Here is a 19,312-nt window from a genome sequence, read left to right on the forward strand (position 1 = left end):
TCATTACTCTGAGCTTTTCTTAATATTATGGTCCTTTATAGTTAATTGCATATTTATAGATCATATATATACAAAATGTTATTTGTTATATGTATTTGAATTGCTCATTGTATTTTTCCAAAATACTCAATAAAAATTTATTGAACTAAAAAAAAAAAAAAAAAAAAAAAAAAAGAAATCACACAAAATGTATTATAAGCGTGTTCATTTTGTGCCAGTTATTACAAGTATTTCTGCATGTGTGAAACAGAGGCACTGAATCAGAAAAGTGAAAGTTCCATAGAAACATAGAAGATGACGGCAGAAAAGGGCTACAGCCCATCAAGTCTGCCCACTCTGCTTACCCACCTCCTGTCTATGCCCTAATGACCCAATTTCCTTATCTTGACCCTCGTAGGGATCCCACATGGGTATCCCATTTATTCTTAAAGTCTGGCACACTGTCTGCCTCGATCACCTGCACTGGAAGCTTGTTCCAATGATCAACCACTCTCTCTGTGAAGAAATACTTTCTGGTGTCTGCAGCAGCCACTCTCTCCTCCTCTCCCTATTGGCTAAGGCTCTTAACATTTGCATCTCCTCTTCCTATAGGCTAAGGCTCTTTACACCTGCATTGTGATGTCATAGAACTTTCTGATTATAGAAACATAGAAACATGATGGCAGATAAAGTCCAAATGACCCATCATAGAAACATAGAAGATGACGGCAGAAAAGGGCTACAGCCCATCAAGTCTGCCCACTCTGCTTACCCACCCCCTGTCTATGCCCTAATGACCCAATTTCCTTATCTTGACCCTCGTAGGGATCCCACATGGGCATCCCATTTATTCTTAAAGTCTGGCACGCTGTCTGCCTCCATCACCTGCACTGGAAGCTTGTTCCAATGATCAACCACTCTCTCTGTGAAGAAATACTTTCTGGTGTCGCCATGAAATTTTCCGCCCCTGAGTTTGAGCGGGTGCCCTCTTGTGGCCGAGGGTCCCTTGAGAAAGAAAATATCATCTTCCACTTCGACACGTCCCGGATTATGAACCGCTCAGATGGCTATGCTGACGGGCAGCATATCAAATGCAAAATAATAAATAAACTCGGTCAGGCAGTCAGTTTTGCAAACCCTGTGCTAATAACTTTAATAATAATAATTTTATTTTTGTATACCACAATACCATGACAAGTTCTAAGCGGTTCACGATAAAGAGACAACGCAACGAAACAGAGAATTATTAAGTAACCAGGAAGAGAGGTACAAAAGCAAATTAAGAAGTAACAAATTTGTCAAAAAGATAAGTATATCTAACTATATACTGACATACTTCTCCCTACCTTAGACATATAGGTCCTTTTACTAAGTGCACTATGCATTTTAGCGCACACTAACACACCTATTATAAGTCTATGGACGTGTTAGCGTTTAGCACATGCTAATATTTAGCGTGCGCTAAAATAGTTAACGCGCCTTTGTAAAAGGGGGGATAGTCTTGTCATGGTGCTCATTGGGAACTCTCTTTCATGCTTTATGTGCATATTTATTGATGAAGTTTTTGTGCTGGTTTTGTTACATAAGTTTGACATTGATCAATCGGTTGTATTATTTCTAGATTATTGCTCTTTATATGTGTATTATTACTGTTAGTGCAACTGGATTGTATCATGTCTTAGTTACCATTTCTATACCTTTTTATTCACTTTTTCTATAAAAACAATAAAACATTTGAACTTAAAATAAAAAAGATGTCTTTACTACTTTCCTAAAGGATTGATAGGAAAAAACCTTTGAGATTGTTTCGCTTAGCCAAATATTCATTTTACCAGCTTGAAATGAAAGTGTCCTATCTAAGAATCTCTTGTAATGACAAGATTTCAAAGTGGGAAATGCAAGTAAATGAAGACAGAGCCATCTTTAAGTTTGGTTGCATTTGCTTTAAAGTGTTGTTCAGCTTAACTCCACCATACCTAGCCTCTCAATTCAAATTATACATGTTGAGTAAAAATAGGGGGGCCAGGCATTGAAGTAAAAAGCACAAGGCACCTTTAACAGCACTTTAAAGCACTTCTGCACATTATATTTTTTGTTTGCACTATTTGCACTAGTTGCACAATCCATTAACGCTGCTATGAACGCTGCTATTGACTTTCTGTGTTTGTTCCGCCATTTTATTTTGGATGGCTGGAGCTTGAAGAAGATAATATGACTTACCATCTAATCATATGAACTGTTCCAGCGTTATTGGAAACTGAATCAATATATCGTTGTAAAGAACAAGCGTTTGTTTTTAATATATAAGCTGAAAATTTAATAAGAGCTAAACTAAACTAAACTAAACTAAACCTTGGGTTTATATATCGCACCATCTCCACGGATGCAGAGCTCGGCACAGTTTACAGGAAGTAGGATGAGAGAGGAACTACAGTGGAGAGATTAAGAGTTAGGTGTAAAAGGGTGGGGGAAGGGGGAGAGGCCTAAGAGGGGGGAAGTGTTACAGTTTTGAGAATAGCCAGGTTTTTAGGTGTTTACGGAAAAGTTGGAGGGAGCTTGAGGTTCGGAGCGGAGAGGTGAGGTTATTCCAGATCTCAGTGATTCTAAAGGGGAGGGATGAACCAAGTTTGCCTGCATGGGAGATACCTTTTGTGGAAGGGAAGGATAGTTTAAAAACTTGGGACGATCTGGAGGAGGTAGGGGTTGGGGAGTTCCAGGATAGAGGGATTACGGCAGGAAGGATGCCATGTAGGATCTTGTAGGCTAGGCTCGCACATTTGAAGTGAATCCTAGGGATTACTGGGAGCCAATGGAGCTTAGACAGGAGTGGCGAGACGTGATCGAATTTGCCTTTCGCGAAAATAAGCTTAGCTGCGGCGTTCTGAATCCGCTGAAGTCTGTGGAGGCTTTTCTTGGTTAGGCTGAGGTAGATAGAATTGCAATAGTCCAATCTAGAGAGGATGATGGATTGTACTAGGACTGCGAAGTGTTTTTGGTGAAAATAGGGTCTGACTTTCCTTAGCATGTGAAGGCTAAAGAAGCATTTTTTTTACCAAGGATTGGAGATGGTCGTTGAAGGATAGAGAAGAGTCTAAGGTGACACCCAGGACTTTGCTTGAGAACTCGAGCTGTAATGAGGAGCTGTAATGAAGAGCTGTGATTTAATAATAAAAAAGAGTAAAAATACAAGAAATTCCTGCATGTTCATGTACCCCACTCCAAAAACTTGCCGTTTCAAGAGTTCTTTGGAAAAGACACTTGCTTTTCAAGCAGGAAAAATGAATTCATGGATGAGTTCTTTGATTATTCAAACACAGTCTTATTATCTATTTAGAAAGTCCATGAAAACCTATTTGTTTGAAAGATTTGTGTGCTGATTTTATTGTTTTGTTTACTGATTTTGTATTTTTTCACTGAAATGTTACAATCCTCTCGATGTTAACCACCCAGAACTACTGGTTGGGTGGTATACAAAAAAAATTATTATTATTAACTGAGTACATTGGTAGACTGATCATAAACTCTGCTGAGTGTCCATGAAAAAGATGACAGGTTTACCAGAACTAGAGTAAAGGAAGTGTAAGATGCTGGAAAAGCAAAAACACACTGATGGCAATAATTTATGAGCAGTTCGGGATTTAGCGGAGAAGGCAGAATTCTTAAGAAAATGTGGGCAGTTAATTAAGCTATGAGTCCATAAAGCAACATGAACAGTCACCAGACATGACTTCCAGGGACAGCAAGAATTAATGCAGTGCTGAAAAAGAAGGAAGTACACAGCATGTGATCGTGTCACATTTTCTTTGAGAGCTTTACATCGGCTACCTGTGTGATTTAGAGCACAATATACCATAGATTGTTGTTGCTTATTTTCAAGACGTTGACCAGCATTATTTCTGAATAATTTAAGCAAACCCTGGGGCTTTATGAACCAGTTCGCTCCCTGAGATCGACAGGAGCTCGGCTTTTGGTTCAGTATGTCGACACCTGTGATAGTGCATTGTCCCTTGTTGGCTTGCCCCTATGGAATAAACTACCTATGAATAATTGGATGCTGTCATTCATTTCAGAATTTAAGAAAATGTTGAAAATGCATTTGTTCATCCAGGCTTTTAAGGAATAAATTGCCCAGGGCTGTTCGTATGCTGTTACCCATAATAGAATTTAAGAAATAGGTGATAATATGCCTGTTTATTCAGACTTATACTAGCTGTATAAACAATTATGTTGTATTGTTTGTTTTTATATTTGGTTTTATGTATTTTTTTTAATGTGTATTCCATTGTTCCCTGCCTAGCTAATAGGTGGGTTATAAATGTAATAAATAAATAACAAATATGGCAAAATCTATATCCTCCATGTAAGAAATATTTATAAGATGGGCCTTTTTGCTGTGCAGGGTTCCTCAAGGATCTGCACTGTCAGCGGTTTTGTTTAATATCTACTTGCTCCCATTGTGTAAGGTATTACGTTAGGGGTTAGGTTTCATCTTTACACAGATGATATTCAATTTCTGATTCCCGTTGAAAAATCTCAGGATGAAGCATTATCATACCTGAATGACTGTTTTTCTGTCATTCAGGATTAGATGACGCAAAACCATCTAAAATTAAACATTGCGAAAACTGAAGTGCTACTTGTTGCTCGTAAGAAGAACATGGTACTGTGTCCTTCTGAGATCCCCTTAGCAGGCGAGGTCATTTCAGTGCGAAAGCAATGCAAGTATTTGGGAGTCGTGCTTGATTCCTCTTTGTCATTTAAGGCCCAAATTAAGGCTGTGATCTCCAGTGTGATTTTCAAACTGCGTTTATTGAGGAGGTTGAGTGATAATCTATCGGATGATAACTTTTGAACAGTTGTCACGTCAATGATAACACCGCTGCTTGATTATTGTAATTCCATATACTTAGGTTTGCCTAAATGTGTTCTGCGTGCTCTGCAGATGGCACAAAATGCCGCTGCATGCCTTATCGTTCATGCCTCAAAATTTGATCATATCACACCAATATTGCATGCGCATCATTGGCTGCCCATTGGTATGTGGGTAGAATTTAAGGTTGTGTGTTTGATGTTTGTTTAAGGTGTTCCAAAGCAACTGTCCTTCAGTTGTTCGTTCCCTTTTTCGGTGGCATTCTCCTTCACATGAGATATGGTCTGCAGACAGCCTGACATTGGAAATTCCGTCTTTGGTAACTGTGAAGCTTACTGGCAACCATAAATCTATGCTGTCTGTTCAGGGTGTGGCACTGTGGAATGTCTTACCGTTGTCATTTTGTAACCATCTTCTGTAACCTGAACTGTGTTACTATTCTATACTGTAACCTGTAAAATACTCACTTCCTTGTTAAGCAATTCTACTGGAAATGTCCAGACATCTTCTAAATTGTAATCCGCCTAGAACCGCAAGGCACAGGCGGAATAGAAATCACTAATGTAATGTAATTGACTGTGCTGTGGCAATTCAGAATAGGAGTTAAAACAGCATTGTTTGAGCGCACTTATGGTGCAAGTCATGCGATAGTATGAAGATATGAAGGTTGTACTGTTATTGAATTGTCTTTTGGGGTGTTTATTAGGTGACAGCTTATGGATGTGCAGGATCTTTTAATTTTGTTTTTATTGTATTTTATTTTTTGTTTTTATTGTTTGTTACTTCGACTGATTTTGTATGTGTGTATTCTTCCCCGCCTAGATTTGTAGATAGGCAGGTTATAAATAATTTTAAATAAACACATTTTTATTTATTATGTAGCACTATATTTTTACTATTTGCCTCCTCATCAACAATATCGTTGGATACAGCTGAGACACTGTTGAAAGCTCTTTATTTGGATGTGGGGAAATTGGAAACTACTCCAGAATTGATTTCTCAAACATTGTTAATTAATAAAAATAAAAAAGGAGTCGCCTCAAGATGGTATGTCTTATTGAGAAAGTCTTCGACTTCTTCCCTGTCGAAGATGATGAATGCATGGCATGGAGGCTTGGGACTATCATTAGAGGATGAAATTTGGCAAGCAGTCTGGAAAAATTTGTTCAAATCCTCTCGATCTGCCAGCGTTCTTCAATCTATGTTCTTTCTGTTGCATAGAACTCATTGGACCCCAATTAAGGTAGCAAAACTCTCAACTAGACTTTCTCCCATGTGTTAGTCTTGTAACTTGCAGGAGAGCACTTTAACGCATATGATCCTGGTCAATCTTCACTGGCTCCCAGTGATCTCCAGAGTCCAATTCAAATGCTCTTGCCTGGCTTTTAAGATTATTCACGGCATCCTTCCTTCCCTAATCCCACTTTCTTTTAACTCCTCGTGCCCTCACTCCACCAGGACCGCCCATAAACTAAAACTATCTTTCCCCTCCCTTCATGGTATTCTCCATGCAGGTAAACTAGGAAAATCACTTCTTTTCAAAATCATAGGACTCTGGAATAACCTTACTATCCCGCTGCGGAACCTGAGCTCCATCCATTTATTCTGCAAGCAACTAAAAACCTGGCTCTTCTCTAACATGTAATTTCTTTTCCCTTACTTCTCCACTCGATTTACAAACTTATGTAAACCTTTTCCTACCCTTTCTCATTTTAAGTTCTTGTAAACTGTGCTGAGCTCTACTTCCGTGGGGATGATGCGGTATATAAACTTAAGGTTTAGTTTAGTTTAGTTTATGATCTATGAATGTGCACACTTAGTAGGTAGATTTCTGTTTTTCAAGTTACGCACCTAACTTTCAATTAAGTCCAATTAATGGCAATTATGGGATGTTAAGTGCCAATTATTGGTGCAAATTAAGCTTATTAACCAATTAATTTAGGTGTCTACATCGGCTAGGCCAGTGTATCACAAACTGTGCCACGGCAGTTACTGCACCTTTAATTTGGAACTGTCTCCCCCTTACATATTAGAGCTGACCAAAACTTGGATAAATTCAAGAGTAGTTTAAAATGCTTTCTTTTTAAAGATGCCTACAATTGATTTATCCTATTTTATTTTTACTATTTAATTAACTATCACTTGCCTTGTCATATCTCTCCTATTGTTCCTTCCTTTTATGTTTTCTTTCTCAACAAACTGTAGTTCTCCCCTTTTCTCCTATTGTTCTCATGTCACCACCATTACCAAGTATGTCGGTCTTGTAAGGTTTATGTTTATTATTTGTTGTGTGTTCCCTATTTTATATTTGAACTTTTTTTTATTGTACAACGCTTTGAATTCCAGGTGAAGCGTTTAATCAAATTTGAATAAACTATGAAACTATGAAACTAGTATGCCCCAGCAGATTCCAGGTGTGCCATGAGATGTCAGCGAGGAGGAATGGTGCTGGTGCCGGCCGACTGCTTACAGGACTTGCATCTCGCAGCGAGAGACACATCCTCTAGTCAGTCAGCTGACACCTGCATTTTTCCTCCTCACCAGTGCCTCTTGCTCCTTCTCCTCACCTCTCCTTCTGCAGCACCCCCTCCCCCCCCCCCTCGGCAGTAATAGGAGTCTCATGGCCGCAGCTGGAGGACATCCACGCACGAGTGTAGGTGCCTAAAGATACACTTTAGCGAATTTGGGGGTTAGTGTGCACACAGTTGTCAGTTGCCACAGGATATTTAGTGCATCAGGCTGAGATCTTGGAGCTCAATTCCCACTGCAGCTCTTTATGACTCTGGGCAAGTCACTTAACCCTCCTTTGCCCCTGGTAGAAAAACTAAGATTGTGAGCCCACTAGGGACATAGAAAGTACCTGCATATACAGTATAATCTTGTTATAACGGACTGCAAGGGACCTGGCAAAACAGTCCTTTATATCCAGAGTCCATTATATCTAGAGTTGTATTTTTTTAAAACTTTATTTAGGTCAACTTGAGACAATGAACAACAGTCACTGCACAAGCATATCAGTAACATCAATAACAAAACTCAGCAAAACTTTGGTATGGCACGAAATGATTGCAACACCAGAACACTAAAAGATGTTCTAAAGCACTGTTCTTCAAGCGCCGGTCCGCGGACCGGTGGTGGTCCGCAGAAAATTTCTGCCGGTCCACACAGGGCCGGCGAGATCAAGTCGGCAGTTGAATTTCCTGCCGACTGCGGTTCCTCCCGACTGCAGTTCCTGCTGACTGTTGTCCTCCCAACCTCAGGCAATCAAGACAGACTGCCGATGTCGGGGCCTTCCCTCTGTGAGTCTTGCCTGTTAGGAAACAGGAAGTTGAAACAAAATAGGCGGGACTCAGAGAGTGAAGGTCCCGACATTGGCAGCCTGTCTTGATCGCCACCCCTGCCGAGTTGTTGAAGAGGGTTGCGGGGAAGTTGCATTTAGAACGGAGAGAACTGCAGATACAAGTGCAGGTGGAGGGAGATGGTCAGCGTGTGCGAGCAAGATCCTGGGGAGCCTTCACAGTGGCTGTCTCCCCTCCCACCAGCTCTCCTACTTGCCAGGGCAGTAATTTATCGCAACATCCTGCAGGCAAGTACTGAGAGTTGCTGGAAGGGGAGGAAGCCACTGTAGGAGGCTGGGAAGCTGCTGGATAAAGGGAGAGCTGTTACTGGACTTGGAGGGAGTTAGAAGGAGAGATGCTGCTAGGAGGGGAGGAGGGAAAGGGATGGGAAGAGAGTTAATGTTGGATAGAGGGAGGAGGGAAGGGAGAAGGAAAAAAGGAAGGAAACAGCTAGCAGGGAGATTACAGGAGGGGAAGGGGGTCAGGGTGGAATGGAGAGATCAGATGAGGGAAAGGGGAGAGAGAGGAATGAGAAAGTAGAGAGACATTGATGCTGGAAAGGGGGTCAGCAGAGAAATGAAAGAGGGATAAAGATGCTAGATCTGGTGTAGGAGAGATAAAAATGAAGAAGGCAGTGAAGCTGGAATGAATGATGTAAAAAGGAGAGAGGAGGCACAGGCTGGATGGACAGGGGAGAGGGGCATAGAAAGAAGTCAGATACATATGGAAGGGGGAGAGGGCAGACATTGAATGGAACGCGCAGATGCTGGATTGAAGAGACAGGGCAGACGCTGGAAGGAAAAGAGTGAAAAGAAGATGAAAGCAGAAACCAGAGACAACAAAAGGTAGAAAAAAATAATTTTATTTCTATTTTGTCATTAGAATATATCAGATTTGAAATATATATCCTGCTAGAGACATAACTGGGGACTGCAATATTCTGTTAACATGATATTTCTATGTAGCATTCTATAATAACTTGGCTTGTTCAGTTTTCTTGATAGTAAAAAAACTAAGGATTAGATTAGATTAGATTAGATATATGTGAAGGGGAGGGGAGACAGGAGTTTTGTTGGTCCGTGCTCTGTATATTTGTATTTATAAAATCACAATTGTTCAGAATATTGTTTCTTTTTATACTTTAATAAAATACGTTTAATATAAAATCATAACTGCGGCTTGTGCAGATGGGATCAGATGGTTTGCGGGGACCGAGCTCATGGAGATGGGGTGTAAACGGGGTTTTTTAAATTTTAGTCCTAGTAGTTTGCCGGTCCACAAAATAATTCTTTTATTTTTGCCGGTCCAGGGTGTAAAAAGGTTGAAAAACACTGTTCTAAAGCATTATGTCGCACTGTCCTGGAAAGAAAAATAATCTATCATTTTCTTCTGGGCCGCATTTCTTTCATATGTTTTAGTGATGTACGCATTTTGATACTATCACCGGCATGCCACATGCCTTGTAGGCGGAGCCTGCATGTCCGTTGAAGCCGAACAAAACTACAGCTAAAAGCGGCTCTGGGGACCAAATTGTTTGTCCGTTGTAGGCGAAATTCCGTTATCTGCGAATCTGCTAAATGCGGTGCTTTTCTGCATGTTCATAAAGGCGCACGGCCGGGACCATCGGACCTCGTCCGCTACAGATGATATTCTGTTATAAGCGAGTCTGTTATAATGAGATTATACTGTAATGTGTACAGTGGTGTGTATGTCTAGAAGCGATATAGAAATGATTAGTAATAGTAGTAGCAGTTTTGCAGTGCACTATTTCAAACATTCCCTCCCTTTTGCAAAGCCGTGCTAGTGGCTGCCACTATGGTAACTGCTCTGAAGCCCATATTGATTTAAAGGGTATTGGGGCTTTTGCTGTGGGGCAGCCACTAGCACGGCTTTGTAAAAGAGGGTGTTTGTTAGGTGCACATTATAGCCTAATACAACTTAATAAAAGGACCCCTTAGTTATCATGAAGCAACTGTTGCATACATGTGTGAGGCTTGATTTTTCTACTTAAACATGTAAGTGCTGTCACAAGTAAAAGTAGAAAAATCATGCCTCACTCATATGTGCAAGACAAAAAATAGAACCCTAAATGGAGGAGGTACAACAACAAGCTAACAAATGAAAGAACCTCCCTCACCCCAAGAAGTCTGTAAAGATTAGGGAAAAGAGATGAAGTCCAACTCCAAACTAAGCAGAAAATGAAAATAATTCTATAATTTAATTTAAGAGCATTAACCGGACAAGCCCTCAGTCACACAGCAACCTCTGGAAACTCCAGGGAAAAGCTGTCGCGAATTTACACCCAGAAAGGTGTTAACTGCGAAACATCCCCGGGCTTGCTCCGGATAATGTTTGTGGTGCTTAACTAGTGCAAAATGTGCAATGTGTGAAAAAACTCAAATGAAAAAAACACACATTATCAAAATAAAGAAGGAATTCATCTCTTACCCCTTCTTTATTTTGATAATGTGTGTTTTTTTCATTTGAGTTTTTTCACACATTGCACATTTTGCACTAGTTAAGCACCACAAACATTATCCGGAGCATGCCCGGGGATGTTTCGCAGTTAACACCTTTCTGGGTGTAAATTCGCGACAGCTTTTCCCTGGAGTTTCCAGAGGTTGCTGTGTGACTGAGGGCTTGTCCGGTTAATGCTCTTAAATTAAATTATAGAATTATTTTCATTTTCTGCTTAGTTTGGAGTTGGACTTCATCTCTTTTCCCTAATCTTTACAGACTTCTTGGGGTGAGGGAGGTTCTTTCATTTGTTCACTCATATGTGCAGTAGAGGTCTGCACGGGAACGGGGATCGCGGGGATCCCGCGGGTCCCGCGGGGATCCCGCGGGTTCCCCCCCTGGCCCACGGGACTCCCACGGGGACGCCCCCTGGCCCACGGGACTCCCACGGGGATGCCCCCCTGACCCACGGGACTCCCACGGGGACGCCCCCTTGCCCACGGGACTCCCACGGGGATGAAAACAACCTACCTAAATTCTGGCGATGCAAGCATGCAGCTTACAAGTCTGGCCGGCGTCGCGTCGGGAAATAGCCATGTTGAGCAGTGAGCTCAGCACGTACACAGATGAAAGCCTTGCTTGCTGATTGGTCCGGTGGCCCCGCCCCACCGTGCCGCCGGACCAATCAGCAAGCAAGGCTTTCATCTGTGTACGTGCTGAGCTCACTGCTCAGCATGGCTATTTCCCGACGCGGGCATTAGGCTGTTTTTTGTCATTTCGGGTGGGGGATGGCAGCGGCAGCAGCAGCCTGAAAAAGAAATCATCCTGGCCGGGTTCGGTGTCATGCTCCGGAGCTTCTACAGCCTTCCTATCTCCCTCTCCCTTCTACCTGCGGCTCTCTTCGGCAACTCAGCAGCAGCTTCTGACGTCGGGGCCTACCCTCTGCGAGTCCCGCTTGTTTCAACTTCCTTTTTCCACAAAGGTGGGACTCGTAGAGGGAAGGCCTCGATGTCGGCAGCTTGTCTTGATCACCGCTGCTGACGAGTTGCTGAAGAGAGCCGCGGAGCAGGGGGGTGTTGCCAGGTGCAGGTAGAAGGGAGAGGGCCAGATGCAGGACTCGTGGGTGAGGGAGGAGAAGAGAGAGGGGAGAGAAACAAAAGGAAATATTTCATACTGGGCTGGGCCGGAGTGGAGAGAGGGTGGAAAGATTCTGGCTACAGGGTGCAGTAACAAAGGAAAAGGGGGGAAAGCTGAAAATGGAGATAGTGACACAAAGAAGAGAAAGGGTAAGCAGGACCTTCTGAATAAGGATAGAGATACAGAGGGGACATGAAGAGGAGGTGAAATAGAGGCATAGAAGTAATGCTGAAAAAGTGTGTGTGTGTGGGGGGGGAGATAAAGACATTGAAAGGGCAAATGGTGAATATGGGGTAAAGACAAGGACAGAGACAAATGAAGATTCTGAAAAAGTGGTGAGATACGGATATAGGTGAGATGGACACAAAGAAGGGTGATGCTGGAAAATAGGTGGAATGGTAATTCTGACAGACACAGAAGGGAAATGCTGGATCAAGGAGAGATGGGGCTCAGGCTGGATGGAATGAGGAGAAATGCCTTGTTGGCCCGGAACTTCCTCTCCTACGTCAGAATTGACGTCAGGGAGCGGAATGCTGGTCAGCGCGACGCTTCTGCAGGGAAAGCTTGGGACGGCGGTGGCTTAGGGGCTATTCTCCGATGGCTGTGGCAGCAAACCGAGTGGCTTGGGGGAGGGCACGGAGAAAGAAAGAAAGGGGGCAGACAGAGAGACAGAAAGAAGGGGGAACAGGGAGACAGAAAGAAAAAGTTGGGGGAGAGAATGAGGTCTGGAGGAGAGGAAACATACAGGAGGCTGAAAGAAAGGAAGAAAGATTGGATGCACAGTCAGAAGAAGAAAGTGCAACCAGAGACTCATGAAATCACCAAACAGCAAAGGTAGGAAAAATGATTTTATTTTCAATTTAGTGATCAAAATGTGTCTGTTTTGAGAATTTATATCTGCTGTCTATATTTTGCACTATGGCTCCCTTTTACTAAACCGCAATATTGTTTTTTAGCGCAGGGAGCCTATGAGCATTGAGAGCAGCGCGAGGCATTCAGCGTAACTCCCTGTGCTAAAACCTACTATTGTGGTTTAGTAAAAAGGGAGGGGGTGTATTTGTCTATTTTTGTATTTTGTTACCGAGGTGACATTGCATAGAGTCATCTGCCTTGGGAAATGTATATGGCAGATATCTTTATTTTGTGTTCAAAAGAAAAGGAAATGCATTTCTGGTTTTATTTCTACAGTGTTGAAGTACTTGTTGGCCCTTGCTGTGACTGGTGGGGATCCCCAAGCACCGCCAGCAGAGGACCTCCTCTAGAGATGGTCAGAACTCCCCTCCACCAAGCGCAGCAGTCGCTGGCAGCATCCATGAGCCACTGAGGTGCCAGCATCTGTGACTCAGGGACGCTACTGCTGCCTGCCAAGCTTGGCAAAAGGGACCCCAGGCCAACTGCAAAGGAAGTCCTCAGCTGACAGTTTGTGGGTTCTCATCAGCTGAGTATTTATATTTTATATTTACATTAGAGGTTCTGGTAGAAACCCATTTACAAAGTATGTATTCTTCCCAATTAATATTTCCAAATTAATAGTCTCTTTGCTTATTTGTAAATGGGTCTCTACCAGAGCCTTTAATTCAGTAGCATAATTAAATAAAATAACTATTTCTGAAGTTTATAGGGAAGGATGGTGACGGAGGGGATTCCTCGCGGGGACGGGTGGGGACGGAGGGGATTCCTCGCGGGGACGGGTGGGGACGGAGGGGATTCCTCGCGGGGACGGGTGGGGACGGAGGGATTCCTCACGGGGACGGGTGGGGACGGAGGGATTCCTCACGGGGACGGGTGGGGATGGGTGGGATTTTGGCGGGGACGGGTGGGGACGGGTGGGATTTCTGTCCCCGCGCAACTCTCTAATGTGCAGCATTATATAAGAAAGTCACTTAGCAATGCCACTCTTTCTGTTATGTAGAAGTGATCGAGGCTCGTACAGATGAGGATAGAGCTTGCAGAGATCAGCACAGGCAGGGATAGAACTCACAGGGACAGGATGGGGATAGATGTACATCCCATGGGGATGGAGACAAATTTGTCCTCATGTCATTTTCTAATGTATTCCTCCACCAGGGAAACAAACACATTTTGCAGTTTACAAAAATTTTCCTCCAACCCCAGCAGTGACATAGTAAGGGTAATAAGCGCCCGGGGAGGTGGTGCTACCTCGCATCTTCCTCTTTGCACCCCACAATCCACACTTGTGCTCTCCCTCTTCCCCCCCCCCCCCGTACCTCATAATCTGCTTCCTCACACCAGTGCTGGATTTCCCTCTGACATCACTTCCTGGCCCCGTGACCCAGAAGTGATTCAGAGAGGAACCAGGCTGATGTGAGCAACAGGTAGAAGTTGCTCACGCTAGCGAAGATAATACGGAGGTACAGGGTGGGGTAGGGATAGCACGAGGGTGATGTAGTAAGGCATGGTGGGGCGGAGAGCTGCCAGTGCCCCCACCGACTTGGTGCCTGGGACGGTCTGAACTCTCTGCACCCCCTTTACTATGCAACTGAACCCCAGCAAACTATCCTCCTTTTATGAAGCCATGTTAGCATTTTTTATCGTCAGCCACGGCAATAAAAGCTCCGATTCTCATAGAATTCCTATGAGCATGAGAACTTTTACCGCCAAGGCCGGTGATAAAAAATGCTAATGCTGCTTCATAAAAGGGGGCCTAATTTTTTTGCTGTATCCTGCACCATTTGCTATTTTAGCATGCAACCCATCGCGGTCAATATTCATCCATCAGCGTTGAGTGGTTTGCTCATCGTCAACTGTATTATTCCCATATACTCAAAATCTGGGAGCTGTGTGGGCTTCAGCTTTGAATATCTAGTTATTTAAAAACCAATTAATACAAAGCCGCTTAAGCTGATACTCATCACTTAAGTGGCCATGGGTTACCGCATAAAAATAGGGCAGACAATTATGCCATCCCGTTTATGCGCTAACCTAGGCTGCTTAATTGCTGAATATCAGAACTTAAGCAGCCAAGTGCTAACTCCTCCCTGCTTATGTCTAGTAGCTGGACATATGCAGCATATCAGCATTTCCAGTATGTCAACTGTCTCTCTAGAACACCCACGGATAAGAACATAAGCGCCATACTTGGTCAGACCAATGATCTACCTAGCCCAGTTTCCCGTTTCCAACAGTGGCCAATTCATGTCACAGTATCTTGCAGAAACTCAAACAGTAGCAACATTACATACTACTGATCCAGGACAAGAAGTGGCTTCTCCCATGTCTTTCTCAATAGAAGACTATGGACGTTTCCTCCAGGAACTTATCCAAACCTTTCTTAAACTCAGCTACACTAACTGCTATAACCATATTCTCTGGCATGGCTTTCTATTGGGTACTAACAGTGATATTCAGGAGTTAAGAGCCACTGAATATTAGCAGCTAGGTCAAACCAAGCAATTTTACTGGTCAGCAGCCTGCTAAATCATTTTGAAATCTCAGCCCCACCATTTCTAAAATTTTGCAGCCTTAGTTCTATGGGTGAAAAAAAAATGTATTCAAATCAATAGTTAATAATTTGCTGTAGTGCAAAAATCATGCATTATCCATTAGCACTTAGGGCTCCTTTTACGAAGCCGCGTTAGCGTCTTTAGCGCATGCGACTTGTAATCACGTGCTAACCCCTGCACTAGGTGAAAAAACTACCACCTGCTCAAGAGGAAGCGGTAGCGGTTAGCGCGTCCTGCAATTTAGCGTGCGCTATTACGTGCGTTTCTTTGAATATTTTAGATTGTAAATTTGAAAACGGCCCTCATCCCGTAAGGCTGGTGGAGGGTATATCAAGTCTTTTAAATAAATATAAACATAAGCATTAGCCTCTCGTTTTCAGCTGCTGAAAGTGAAACGCTGGAGCCCATTGATCAATGTCTATTTCAGAAATAGATGTATGACTAAATCTGTATCTTCGGTATAAGAAATATTCTTTTAGATGTGATTATATATCACTATTTCTCCTCAGGAAACAAAAGAAGAGAGAGATCGGTCACGACTGGACTCTATGGTGCTTCTAATTATGAAACTGGACCAGCTGGATCAAGATATTGAAAGTGCTCTCAGTACAAGCTCCTCGCCATTCACCACACCGACACTTAAAAGGAGGCATATACCTGTAAGTGAGCTTTTTATTTGTTTTGCTTATTGCTGCTACTATCACAAATGAACTTTACCATGGAATACTAAACTAGATACATTATTCATCCTAAGGTCACTCAACATCCCCAGAGCTCTTAAGGAGGAAATGTTCAGAGTAGTTAATGTGGGTATTGAAAATTATCCTTCTTCATGGTGGCTAGAGTATTATTTATTTAAAAATTTATATACTGCATAAAAACTATGCGGTTTACAAAATTACATGCATACATATTAAAAATACTAAAACATATTTTGACAGAACAAATAGAATAAAACATTAACTAACAGTATCAAAAGTGCACAGAATATATAATCAATTAATACAATAGTCAGCCCTCTTGCCCTGGCGACACCCTGACCATCCGCGACAGCATCGGGGCAAGAGGGAGACAAACCCTCTTTCCCCGGCGATCCCCACCCCCCTCCCCCCAACACCGATTACGATGGGGCCAGGAGGGAGCCCAAGCCCTCTTGGTCACGACCCCCTCCCTACAAAATCGGGCAGAAGGGAGCCCAACTCCTCCAGCCCACAACACAACCCGGCCCATGTGCCAATTCCGGTTGGCCCAGGCGCCTCAGGCCCTACCTGTGGGCAGGGTTCGGAGGGGGGTGGGCGATCACCATCGCGGCAGGAGAGATGAGCCATCTCTCCTGCAACAAACGTTGCAGTAGGGGGTAGGCAGGTTGCTGGAGCCGCTGAGCTGCAGCAATCAGCTCAGCGGCCCCTTTTCGGCACTTGTACCTGTTTTGATTTGATCTAAGTCAAAACGTATAAGTGCCGCCTAGGCAACATGCCTAAAGTTTTGGTTATACCTGCTGCACGCCAAGGTCTAGGTCAGCCCACCTCCCGCCCTTTCCCCTCCTCTAAAAATGCCTCTGTTCGCTCTATGCGTTCAGAGGCAGGGGAAAGGCCTAAGCTGGTTTTAGATACGTGTAAAACCAGCTTTGATTATGGGTACTTGGAAGATCAGGCTTTTTGATCGTCCAAGTACCCATTTAAGCCACTTTTTAGACATTTGGTTTTTTTGATTATGAGCCCCATAACTTATAAGTTGGGTGTGCTGCTTGAACACTTACCTCCTCATTTACTAAGGTGCGCTAACCGATTAGCGCACACTAAACGCTAACACATCCATAGACTAACATGCACTCGTTAATGTTTAGCATGCACTAATTCGATTATCGTACCTTAGTAAAAGAGGGCCTTAGATGCATATTTATGCATGCCATTGACATGGAATACATGAGTACACCAAATTTAGATGTGCCGAGTGGGCTTACACTAATATTTTATCATGAAACCTGGTCACCCAGATGCCTGTACAGAATTGCCCCCTTTAATTTCAAAAAAATAATATACCATAATATTAAACATAAAGGCCCAGATTCTCTAAAAGTGCGTCCCGATTTTAGGCAGCTGTAGGCGTCCTACAGCTGTCTAATCAGCCAATCGGGATGCACGTTTTAAAAAAAAAAAATGCTCCCCAGGCAGGCCGCCTATATTGAAGGCGAGGCCCGCAAGACACCTAGGCCCTGATTCTGTATAGGACGCCCGGGAGAGGCGTCCTATTCAGAATCGGCCTAAACTAAACCCCGATTCTGTAACCGGCGTCCATGTTACAGACGCGGGTTAGAGAATCGGATTAGATTAGACACGGCCCGCTACACTTATCGCGGCAAGGGATCTCTCTGCCGCTATAAGTATAGCGGGCCGTGGCCCCTGACCGATCACTGGCAGGTGCCCAAACCCTCCTGCCCGAAGACGCAACCCCCCCCCCCGACACTACCGACCGCCCCCCCCGACACTACCGACCGCCCCCCCCCCGACATTACCGATCCCCCCCCCGACAATATCAGTCGCTGGCAGGAGGGTGCCCAATCCCTCCTGCCCGAAGACGCACCCCCCCCCGGCGCTAACAACCCCCACTCCACCAAACCTGTTCTTACAGATGGGTCTTGCACGTCGAGCAAGCAGGCACGCCTCGTCGAAATGAGGCGGGCCCGCCCCTTCCCGGCCCATCCCGCCGAAGCCTAAGGTCTGATTGGCCCAGGCTCTAATAGCCTGGACCAATCAGGCCTTAGGAATAGCGGGTCCGCCCATCCCTACTAAGTCTAAGGTCTGATTGGCCAATCTTCTAGAGCCTGGGCCAATCAGACCTTAGGCTTCGGCGGGATGGGCCGGGAAAGGGCGGGCCCGCCTCATTTCGACGAGGCGTGCCTGCTTGCTCGACGTGCAAGACCCATCTGTAAGAACAGGTTTGGTGGAGTGGGGGTTGTTAGCGCCGGGGGGGGGTGTGTCTTCGGGCAGGAGGGATTGGGCACCCTCCTGCCAGCGACCGATATTGTCGGGGGGGGGATCGGTAATGTCGGGGGGGGCGGTCGGTAGTGTCGGGGGGGGAGATCGGTAGTGTCGGGGGGGGTGCGTCTTCGGGCAGGAGGGTTTGGGCACCCTCCTGCCAGTGATCGGTCAGGTGCCACGGCCCGCTATACTTATAGCGACAGAGAGATCCCTTGCCGCGATAAGTATAGCGGCCGCGTTTACTTACAATGTAGACCAGCATTTTGCTGGCCTACATTTTTAAGCTTCTCATCTACTAGGGAGATGCGTAGGGCCGCCTAGGTTCAGCCTAAGGCCCGCCTAAGGCCCTTAGACGAGCTTAGGCATCTTGCGGGTCTCCCTAGGCTCCCGGAGGCGCCTTCAGGCCTGCCTGGGGAGCATTTTTTTAAAAAAAACGTGCATCCCGATTGGCTGATTAGACAGCTGTAGGACGCCTACAGCTGCTTAAAATCGGGACGCACTTTTAGAGAATCTGGGCCAAAATGTTAAGCAATATAATGTTTTCCTTTTTGGGCAAATAATGAGCTCACTTGTAATTGAATTCCTACATGATATATGGTTCACAGTGGAATTGCTAAAGGGTGATGTCAGTACATAAGAGCCTGCAGATGTTGTTGACATCAGTTACAATGGTCCCCTAAGACAGAAAGTGGGAGTAAAGTCTAAGAGTCACAGGAAATACTAAATAACAAGGTTGTGGCAAGTCATGCATGCATTTTACACTGTACCCAACGGTTTTAAAGAATATTGCTGAGCTTTTACTTGATAAGAAGGCCAGCCCAGAAGAAAAGATCTGTTTGATACATAACCCCAAAAGAGACCAACAAAGGCTTTTTATAGGTGGTTTCTCTTAATGGCAATAATGTCTGAACTGTATACCTTTTGTTAATATCTGCTTAATATATTGGTCATTGTTGCCTTCCTGCTTTGTATATGTTGAAAACTTTCAATAAAGATGATTGAACTAAAAAAAAAAAGATCCATTAATATTAACTGTGGTGATTCCCATGTGCCATACGTAGGATTTTAGAGTCTAGTGTTCCAAAA

The 19,312-nt window shown here is 44.0% G+C and overlaps 1 protein-coding gene across 1 annotated transcript in view; it reads left to right on the plus strand.

Moving 5' to 3' along the window:
• DLC1 (DLC1 Rho GTPase activating protein) overlaps positions 1 to 19,312 on the plus strand; it is a 691,613-nt gene that overhangs the window by 163,009 nt on the left and 509,292 nt on the right. Inside the window, 1 exon segment of the mRNA XM_033944479.1 lies at positions 15,755 to 15,904. Within this exon segment, the coding sequence (XP_033800370.1) occupies positions 15,755 to 15,904 (150 nt within the window).

This window comes from Geotrypetes seraphini, chromosome 1, assembly GCF_902459505.1.
Source record: "Geotrypetes seraphini chromosome 1, aGeoSer1.1, whole genome shotgun sequence".
NCBI classification, from domain to species: Eukaryota; Metazoa; Chordata; class Amphibia; order Gymnophiona; family Dermophiidae; genus Geotrypetes; species Geotrypetes seraphini.